This window comes from Chanos chanos, chromosome 9 (assembly GCF_902362185.1).
Source record: "Chanos chanos chromosome 9, fChaCha1.1, whole genome shotgun sequence".
NCBI classification, from domain to species: domain Eukaryota; kingdom Metazoa; phylum Chordata; class Actinopteri; order Gonorynchiformes; family Chanidae; genus Chanos; species Chanos chanos.
In genome coordinates, this window is record NC_044503.1 from 36,947,415 (window position 1) to 36,958,723 (window position 11,309).

The window sequence follows — 11,309 nt, forward strand, 5'->3', positions numbered from 1 at the left end:
ACCTGAAAGTTTACTCTCAGAAACTGAGACTGATTTCAAGAACTTTGTTTTTTAAATCTGAATTTCGTAACACATCAAAGCTGCAGTGTAAAGCATATCGAGGGATTGGTTTTCCATTACATATTCAGATAATTGCCATCCTAGTTAAACAATTTCACACAGTAGATTTCACTATAACAGACAAGCTGCAGACAGTCCTCTGTGTTTCGCGAGCATTTCAAGGGCAGAATCTTGGAAATCAGACAAGGCATTTGACATCAGTATTCCCTGACGTCAGACAGAGAGTGAAAAGAACAAGTATCCACAAATTACAAGAACATGTGGGTATAACAAGTGCAACACACTTCAGTAAAGAGAAATCGTACTATCACGAAATGACACTGTTAATCATTTACTCGATTTACACGATTGGCGTTAATTATTCTACAAATCATTAGTTTAATTGTTAATCAAGGCAGATGAACGGGAACAGGTTGAAACTACTCATGGGTTTAAAGGGGAGGTTTGTTCCTCCTCTGTTTCCAGCTCACCAGCCACCACTGAAACAGAGTGCAACCTTTACAATGACTCACACTTCACAAACCAGATGACAAATTGATATTCACTGTTTCTCTCTCTCTCCAGACTTGCTGGTTGTAAACTCACTGAACAGTCCTGTTCATCTATAGCCTCAGTTCTACAGTCAGTAAACTGTCCCCTGAGAGAACTGGACCTGAGTAACAATGACCTTCAGGATTCAGGAGTGAAGTTTCTCTGCATGGGACTGAAGAATCCACACTGTAAACTGGAGATACTGAGGTTAGTATTAGTCAGGAAATGAAAATATTAAAGTCAACGTAACAAATCTGATGAACACCTGATATTTCACACCTTTAAAATGTTTTGATGAAACTCATGAAAAGCTGTACAATCAGTGGCAGTGATGTGTTTCCTGTCCTAGTCTTTTGTTTAAATGATGATTTTTCAGCAGTCATAACCAAAAGGAAGAGCTTCTTTCCTGTTGTAGTCTTGTGTTTGTATTGGCAGGTTTTCCTCTCTCAGGGCAGTTATACAGCCCCACTATTGAGTCTCTTCTGTGGAAACTGAGATGGGACCTTAAGGGGTTTCCAGTAGCAGGAGACTAAACATGTTTTATCAGCAGACACTGATGATGTGACAATGTTTTCTGTAGGACAGGAAGATGTTCTAACACTTAATATGAGCTTGATCTCATATGGAAAATTCTGTTCAGCTTAAGTTCGCTGGGATAAAACTTGTTTCTCTCTCTCTCTCTCCCTCTGTCTGTCTGTCTCTGTCTCTCCAGACTTGCTCTCTGTAAACTCACTGAACAGTCCTGTGAAGCTGTAGCCTCAGTTCTACAGTCAGTAAACTGTCCCCTGAGAGAACTGGACCTGAGTAATAATGACCTTCAGGATTCAGGAGTGAAGTTTCTCTGTGTGGAACTGAAGAATCCACACTGTAAACTGGAGATACTGAGGTCAGTATTAGTCAGGAACTTAAATACAGTATTTAAAATGACTATGTTCACATTAAAATGAGACCAGGTTGATGTATAGTATGGTTATTAAAGTACTGTTGTGTGTGAGACATACTGATCATAAAAGTAGATGAATTTCCCCCCAGTATCTTTGGACCTAATGTTAGTAATTGGTCTGTGAGTTTATGTGATAATTTAGCAAAGTCAACATTTATGGTAAAACAGAGTGGAACCTTTACAATGGATCACACTTCACAAACCAGATGACGAGTTGATATTCTCTCTCTCTCTCTCTCTCTCTCTGTCTCTCTCTGTAGGTTGTCTGGTTGTTTAGTGACAGAGGAAGGTTGTTTTTCTCTGGCTTCAGCGCTGAGTTCAAACCCCTCACTCCTGAGAGAACTGGATCTGAGCTACAATCACCCAGGAGACTCAGGAGTGAAGCATCTCTCTACACAGATGAATCAACACTGTCAACTTAAGTCAGTATAGTCTGTGTGTGTGTGTGTGTGTGTGTGTGTGTGTGTATGTGTATGTTTGTGTCTGTGTGTGTGTTTAAGACTCATCCACTGTCTTTTGTCTGTTTTTTATAGTGTGGACCATGGAGGAGAACTCATGATCAAACCAGGATTAAGAAAATGTAAGTACATGTGCACACACACACACACACACACACAAACACTGAGTTTGGTTCACCCATGGAAAAGAGATTTATTTATTTAAGGCCTGAAAAAATACAACTTTTGTTTATCTACTCCATTTAATGAAAAAACAGAGATAATAATATGAGATAAACATCACTTTTAATTGATTTTGTAAATTTTGCATATAATTTTATTGTCTGTGTACAAGAGAAAGACAGAAAGTGAGTGAATAAAATAAGTGGAAAACTGGTCAGAAAAGAGCTCAGGTAACAAGAGGGAAACACACTGGGTCAAGGGTCAAACAACATTAACACACACATATCAACAATAACACAGTCAGACCCCTTATAATAATACACACACACACAACACACAAAAATACCCCATATTTACATCCCCAGTTCCCCCCAGACCATTACCCCACATTCCATAAAAAGAGACAGAGTGAGAGAATCTGTAACACACACTAAAGACAGGACGAGAGACAGACAGACAGACGACACCATCTTACCTGAGATTTATTATCAAATAAATATAATATGTAATAATATAATACTAATCGTATAATATTCTCCATTTAGTATAAAACACACACACGGGGTTGAGAGTGTGTGATATGTTTTCTCGTCTAATTTCTCTTCTTCTCTGTAGATGCCTGTGATCTCACACTGGACCCAAACACAGTAAACACACATCTCTCTCTGTCTGAGGGGAACAGAAAGGCGACACGTGTGGGAAAGAATCAGTCGTATCCTGATCATCCAGAGAGATTTGATGTCTGGGAGCAGGTCATGTGTAGAGAGAGTCTGACTGGACGCTGTTACTGGGAGACTGAGTGGAGTGGAGGTTATGCTGTTATATCAGTGACATATAAAGGAATCGGGAGGAAAGGAAAGAGTGGTGACTGTGGATTTGGATACAATGAAAAGTCCTGGAGTCTGGAGTGGTCTGGTAACAGATACTCTGCCCGTCACAATAATCAGCTCAGTGTCATACCTCACCACCCCTCACACACACACAGAATAGGAGTGTATCTGGACTGGTCGTCTGGAACTGTGTCCTTCTACAGAGTCTCCTCTGACACACACACACTCACACACATACACACATTCCACTGCACATTCACTGAACCCCTCTATGCTGGGTTTTGGGTTTCTTTATTCTCCTCAGTGTCTCTGCGCCAGATAAAATAAATAAACACACACACTCTGAAATACACAGACACACACACACTCTTTTTCTCTTTTTCATATACACACACAATGTTCATATGTACCATTAATTTACACTTGGACACACAGACATAAACACAAATGTGTGTGTGTGAAGTACAGTCAGAGTTTTATTTATGTATCAGTAATCTGTGACTGTAATAATTAACAAATATTCATTAATTTAAGTTTTGTAGAGATTTTTTTTTCTTTTCTTTTTTTTCAGAAATTCTTGTCCATTTACTTTTAAATTCTTGTTTACTTGTTTTTATTTTGTTACAAACACAATATAAACATGCACATGTCAGAGAGAAAGACACAAGTAAAATATCATTACATATAAAAACATTGAAAGTGTTCCTGATGCTGAATACACACTCTGTCTGTCTCTCTCTCTCACACACACACACACACTCACACACTGTGGCCCTGTTTACACCTTGCATTAAGATCTGATTTTGATGATACAATCACAAGTGGACAGCTCTAAATACGTCCATTTACACCTGGCTTTAGAATCCGTGTCTCGGGTGAGATCGGATCTTCGCTCCATATGCAGGTAAACACGTACATCGTTTCCAACGCTTTACCCCTTTCATTGAATTTCAGTTTTGCTCTTTTGATTGGAGATAGTGCTTATGAAATGTGAGATGTCAGACAAATTTGGTGATCTCGCGTCGCTGTTTTTAGACATTAAGCCACGTTAAGCTGTTTCCTCATAATGAGCGTCAGTGGAGATGAAAACGTTTAAAAAACACCATAGTCATAGGATTTCGATTGTGATTTTTTGACAGAAGGAGGCGCTTCTGACGAGATGTCTGGGAGAAATTTGGTGATCATTGATGGCAGTTTTGGAACATTAAGCCACGTTAAGCTTTTTCATGTTAAACGTTGTTGTTTTTAATCGGCAGGGGGCATCAGTGCACTTCCCGTGCCAAGTCTGTCGGAAATGAAAAGAAGAAGAAAAAGAAGAGGAAATCAAAACATTATCTGTTTTGCCTGTTATTGTTGTTGCCTGTTGTCGCACTTTAGTATGACGCCACTGGTGAGCAAATGTGTGCATAGGTGAAAGAGTTCGTACTTCGGAGTAAGCAGAGGGCGTGGTGGTCGAGTTTGCTTTCGCGCTATAAGAATGTGGTCATATGCAGTCCAGTGGTCATATGAAGTCCAGACCAACTCCGAATGTGGTCTGAGTGATCGGATCTCGATGCGACCTCAATGCACATTGGATGCGTTTACACCTGTACTTTTGAGGTGTCCTCTTGCGATTGGTTCACCAAAATCGATCTTAATGCAAGGTGTGAACCGGGCCTCTCAGTTTCTCTTTCTATAACACATACACACTCTCTCTCTCTCTCTCTCTCTCTCTCTCTCTCTCTCTCTCTCTCTCTTTCCCTCTCTCTCTCTCACTCTACATACACACACAGGCATCCTCTCTCACACACGCACACCAACTATTTCTCTCACACACACAAACACACTCTCTCTCTCTCCCTCTCTCAGTCTCTCTTTCTCACACACAGGCACCCTCTCCCTTTCTCTCTCTGCCTCTGCCTCTCTCTCTCTCTCTCTCTCTCTCTCTCTCTCTCTCTCTCTCTCTCTCTCTCAGACATACACAATGTGACGGCCTCCGCTGTGTATTTGTGTTGGGTGCAGTTGGGTGTCAGAGTGGGAGGTCCGTCCTGGTTGATATCGGGCACCTGGGTGTTTTGATCCCCAGGTGTGTAAAAGCCTAAAGGGAACTGAGCCCCCCCCCCCACCTCCTTCTAATCATTTTCCGTTCTTCTCCTCCTCAGGCCTCCACCATTTGTTTCATGAGGATTTTTGGTTGCTCCATTTCAACACCCCCACACTTCTCTAACACACATCCATACCTTGCCTACACTACTGATACTACTGACTACCAGACTAATCGTTGCATTATGGGTGTTTTTTTTTTCCTTTTATAATAAATTTGCTTTGTCCTTCATGTGATCTGTGCATGGTCTGCCCTTCTTTTTGTTACCTCTTTTGAGCCGAGTCGTTACAACAAACACAAACACACATGCACCCTCTCTGTGTCTCTCACACACATGCAATCTCTCTCTCTCATACACACACAGACATACACACATGCACCCTTTCTATCTCTCTCTCACACACACACTCTCTCATGCACATGCAATCTCTCTCTCTCTCACACACACACACACATGTCTGTATATAAAGTTTTTTACTTGTAATAAGGGTTATTTGCTGTATATGTATCCTCACATACATTTACATACAAATATGTCAATAAAAAAGAAAGAAAGTAAGATCTCATGAAGTACAAAAGTATTAAAACATTTCTGGTGTTGATTTCTCATTGTAACCCTCACACATTGAAAGTAATCCACATGCAGGACTGAATGTCTGACAGTTCCTGCTCTAGCTGACAGTGTGAACTGGATGGTAGATGATACATGTCCACTAGATGGCAGCAAACACCATCAACACACAAACTGGGGACTTAATGAAAACTGAGGACCTAGAAGAATGGTAAAATCACAAACAGGGAGAAGAGAAAGAGATTGTTGTTGGAGATTAGACTTTCATTAAATGATAAAGTGACTCAGTATATTGCTGAAGAGCAGACAGAGTTGTGAAAATGTCTGGTCCTGTCACTGAAACCATTTTCACAGTAATTTATTTCACATCAGTGATTGTTGTTGACCTGTAAGAGGAAATGAAAATATTTACTGAATGTGAAACAATGTTAGAGTGAATGGAGAAGACTGTTACAATTAACAGTTAATATATGCAAGAGGATGCCTCACAGGAACCGTCCCCCCCCCCCCCCCCCCCCCCTCTCTCTCTCTCTCTCTCTCTCTCTCTCTCTGTTTATAAATAAGTTTTTATGAGATATAGATGAGTATGAGTGATGACATATTTACTATTGAATATTTCCCCAGCTGAGTTGGTGAGTTCTGGTTTATATATGGTTCTCTATCAGTTTACCCACCCTGCTCTGTCACATACTGTCATAATCTAACCAGTACCAGTACCAGTGAGGAACCATTGGACTTAGTGTGGTTAACCAGTATGGAGTTCTTTTAGTTGTTTTGATCAGATGGAAAGAAACTCAGTCTGTATAGACTGACAGACCAGGACTCATCCAGTCTTCTTTCTCTCCTCTTCTTCTCTCTTCTCTCACACTCTCCCTCTTTTCTCTCTTTCTCCTAAAGACTCAAACTCTTTCTCTCCTCTTAGTACTTCCCACTGTTTACTTATCACTATTCTCCATATTCCACTAAAACCTGTGTATTTCACTTTGTGTGTGTGAGACAGTGTGATTATTTAATATTATGTTTAAATCTATTCTTCATTGTGTTCTGAGCTCTGTAAGTTTACTGTATGTGTGTGTGTGTGTTTTCATCTCTTTCTTAATGCATTGCACTGTCCACTATAATAATGAAGCATTCCCGGACATGCGTTATGTTTCCAGTGAAGTCTAAAGATGATAAACTGGTTTTAAAATCTTCACTGAAACATCATGGAACTTTTGCATACCACAGTGCAACCCAAGTTTGGACTCAATGAAAAGTCCTGGAGTCTGTAGTGTGATGATAACAGATACTCTGCCCTTCACAATGAACAGAAAACTGACATACCTCACCACCCCTCACACACACACAGAGTAGGAGTGTATCTGGACTGTATCTCGTCTGGAACTGTGTCCTTCTACAGCGTCTCCTCTGACACACGCACACTCACACACTTACACACATTCCACTGCACATTCACTGAACCCCTCTATGCAGGGTTTAGGTTTTTGGGTTATGACTTCTCAGTGTCTCTGTGTCAGATCAAATAGATAAACACACACACACTGAAACACACACACACACACACACACATTCTTTTTCTCTTTTTCCCTTGAACACACACACGTCAGAGTACAGTCAGAGTTTTATTTATGTGTCAGAAATCTGTGACTGTATAATAAACAATTATTCATTAATTTACAAAGTTTTGTAGAGATTTGTTTGTTGTTGTCTTTTTTAAGAAATTCTTGTCCATTTATTTTTACATTTTTGTTTATTTGTTTTTATTTTGTTATAAACACAATGTAAACATGAACATATCAGAGAGAAAGCATCGCCATCCCCTTTGTCCCCTTTGCACACCTGTCTGGCCAAGAAGGGGTCTCCTCTCTCTGTGGTCCTTCTCAAGATTTCTCCCATTTCCCTTTTGGGTTTTTGTGGAGTTTTTTTCTTGCCCGCCATGAGAATTAAGTCAGGGGGTGCCGTCCTGTTTTGATTTTGACTGTTGTGGCCTGTAAAGCCCTTTGAGACTGTAAACAGTGATACTGGGCTCTAAAGAAACTTGAAACTTGAATTAATCCATAACTTTGTCTGCAGCTTTGTGTGTGTAATAAACACCTGGAGTTCTTTCACTTAGAAGACAAGGAGAGACAAATCACTGTTTGTACTTTATAAAGATCCTGATCTAATGAAGAGGATATCACATAGTGACCTATTAGATCAATCAGGTCCTAATGGTGGAATGATAAAAGATATCACATAGTGACCTATTATATCAGTCAGGTCCTAATGGTGGAATGATAAAAGATATCACATAGTGACCTATTATATCAGTCAGGTTCTGGTGGTTGACTATGTCAGACTCAGTCCTGACAGTTTTGTAAGTGAAAAACCCCAGCTGGGCTGATCTTTCTCTCATATCCATACCAAATCTGGCTTCAGCTATCTGCCCCTTTCACAGTCTTTTCTCTCTCTTACTAAACTCATTCTCTCTCAATGTGAAACAGTGTGAGAGAAAGAGAGAGAAAGTGTGTGTATGAGTGTCAGAGAGAGAGAGAGCGAGAGAGAGAGAGGAATCAAGTGCATTTGTGTGTAAGTCAGGGGGTGCTGTCCGGTCTTGATTTGACTGTTGTGGCCTGTAAAGCCCTTTGTTTTTTAAACAGTTATATTGGGCTCTAAATAAACTTGAAACGTGAAACTAGAAAGACTCAAATAAAGTATCATTACATATAAAAACATTGAAAGTGATGCTGAACACACACACACACACACACTCTCTCTCTCTCTCTCTCTCACTCTCTCTCCCACACACGCACACACTTACTCTCTCTTTCTCCCTCTCTCTCTCTCACACACACAGACTCTCTCTTTCTCTCTCTCTCTCTCTCTGTCTCTCTCTCTCACACACACAGTAATTCACTCTCTCTCTCTCTCCCCCTTTCTCTCTATCTCACACACATAAACACACACACATACTCTCCCTCTCTCTCTCTCTCTCTCACACACACACACACAGACACACACTCTCTCTCTTTCTCACACACACAGAAACACACATTCTCTCTCTCTCTCTCTCTCTCTCTCTCTCTCTCTCTCGCTCTCTCTTTCTCTCTGTCACAGACCCACACATACTCTCCCTCTCTCTCTCTCCCTCTCACACACACACACACTCTCTCTCTCTCTCTCTCTCTCTCTTTCTCTCTCTATCACACACACAGAAACACACACACTCTCTCTCTCTCTCTGTCTTTTTCTCACAAAAAACACAAACATTCTCTCTCTCTCTCTCTCTATCACACACACACACACACACACTCTTTTTCTCTCTTTCTCTCTCTCACACACACACACTCTCTCTTTCACAAATAAACACTCTCTCTTTCTCTCTCTCTCTCTCTCTCTCTCACACACACACACACTCTCTCTCTCTCTCTCTTTCTCTCTCTCATAGACACACACACATGCACTCTCTCTCTCTTTCCCTTTCTCTCATACACACACACACACACACACACACACACACACACACACACACTCACACACTCTCACTCTGACACACACTTTCTCTCTTTCTCTCTTTCCCTCTCTCTCATACACGCACACACACAAACACACACACTCCCTCTCTCTCTCTCTCTCTCTCTTTGTCACACACACACACACACACACACAGGCTCTCTCTCTGTCTCCTTTTTTCTCTCTTTCTGTCATATACTCTCTCAGACATTCTCTCTCTCTCTCTCTTTCTTTCACACACACACACACACACACACACACACACACACACACACACACACACACACACAGGCTCTCTCTCTCTCTCTGTCTCCTTTTTTCTCTCTTTCTGTCATACACTCTCTCAGACATTCTCTCTCTCTCTCTCTCTCTTTCTTTCACACACACACACACACACACACACACACACACACACATTCTCTCTCTCTGTCACATGCACACACATTCTCTCTCTCTTTCTCTCATACGCACACGCACTGTCTCTCTCTCTCTCTCTCTCTCTCTTTCTCACGCACACTCTCTCTCTCTCTCTCTCTCTCTCTCTCTCTCTCTCTCTCACACACACACACACACACACACACACACACTAACATACACACACACACACACACACACACACTCTCTCTCTTTCTCTCACACGCACACAAACTCTGTCTCTCTCTTTCTCATACTCTCTCTCTCACACACAAACACACACCCTCTCTCTCTCTCACACTCTCTCTCTCTCTCTCTCACACACACACACACACACACACACACACTCTCTCTCTCTTTCTCTCACACGCACACAAGCTCTGTCTCTCTCTTTCTCTCACACTCTTTCTCTCACACACACACAAGTGCACTCAATTCAGTTTTTTCTTTTCAATTCAAAGTGCTTTATTGGCATGACAAATAAGGCATTTGTATTGCCAGTGCATTCATACAAAGGAATACAAGGAACAAGTCATCTACATGTAATCTAAGTCTAAATCTAATCTAAATTTAAATCTATTAGGGTGCAGGCCATCCGCTTTTAGCAAGCAAGGTCTAACCCAGAAAGAGGGCCAGTTATCTACAAAATCAAATCCCTGATCTAAACAAAACTGCGCCGGCCAGCGACTCAGGTGCAATAATCTACCATATCTTTCATCGTTACCCCTAGCTGGTCGAGGGCCAGAGACAATTAATCGATGCCGACACATCTTTCTGGCGAAGTCACAAGTCCTAGCTATGTTGACCTTTGTGACTTCTGATTGCCTCATTCTAATATCATGGATAACGATGTTGTCATAGCTGGTGTCTATGTGGTGTGCCTTATCGATACGGCTATTCCTGTTTGCCAGCACCCTAAGGTTAGCTTCTATGTCGGGAGCTCTGGCCCTGGAGAGACACGTAACAGTCGCTGGCGTTGCTAACCTGATCCCTCGGGTCACTGAGTCCCCTATAACAAAGGTACGGGGCTTGGGGCTGACTGATATAACGGCCACTCACGACCGCAACAAACTCCTTTTCTGCCTGCGAGACTGCACTAAAGGGAGAGACTGAGCCGCTAATCGGCTAATGCTATCTGGGGTGCCCGTCGTATCTATAGTAATAAAACTCGAACTAGCGCTACCTTGCTCTAGCTGACGGACACGTCTCTCTAGGAGAGACAACTTCTCTACAAGAGTGAAGCAGAGAGAGCAAGACATAGTGGCAGATGAGAGGTAACGTAAACGTGAACTATCAACACACTATTGCTCTGTAAGTAAGGTTAGCAAGAAGGCTAAGCTGGTGTTAGCACGCTAGCAGCCAAACAGTAGAAACAATGTGTTGATAGGTAACGTTAACGAAGCAGACACAGAGCGAGATTAAAACAAGCACACAATATTACAAGATTAGAAGTGCAGCACAACGTAAATGTTAGAGACAGACCGTAGAGCAGTGACGATAATCAGCACAACAGCGGCAGCAGGTTTGCACAGGTACGAACCGGAAGCCGGAAGCTGAATAAACATAGACACTACACTCAAATATGAATAGGAACATTATATGTGTAACATGTATAGCGACATTAAACATTAAACATATTTACATTTTTAGGTTGAGCTAATGTCCCTCAGGTTATGACATAGTGAAATATATTTGGCTGCCAGAGCAGCTGAAGGTCCCTCTCCTGAGAGGATAGCCATTTTTTCATTTTTGTCTAGGACTTCAA

At 41.5% G+C, this 11,309-nt stretch overlaps 1 protein-coding gene across 1 annotated transcript in view; it reads left to right on the plus strand.

Moving 5' to 3' along the window:
* LOC115821734 (NACHT, LRR and PYD domains-containing protein 12-like) overlaps positions 1 to 10,657 on the plus strand; it is a 31,359-nt gene extending 20,702 nt beyond the window's left edge. Inside the window, exons 10-15 of the mRNA XM_030785535.1 lie at positions 625 to 798; positions 1,795 to 1,965; positions 2,068 to 2,114; positions 2,770 to 3,297; positions 4,986 to 5,049; positions 10,456 to 10,657. Of these exons, the coding sequence (XP_030641395.1) occupies positions 625 to 798; positions 1,795 to 1,965; positions 2,068 to 2,114; positions 2,770 to 3,297; positions 4,986 to 5,049; positions 10,456 to 10,657 (1,186 nt within the window). The remainder of the gene's footprint in view (positions 1 to 624; positions 799 to 1,794; positions 1,966 to 2,067; positions 2,115 to 2,769; positions 3,298 to 4,985; positions 5,050 to 10,455) is intronic.
* Positions 10,658 to 11,309: the final 652 nt, after the last annotated feature.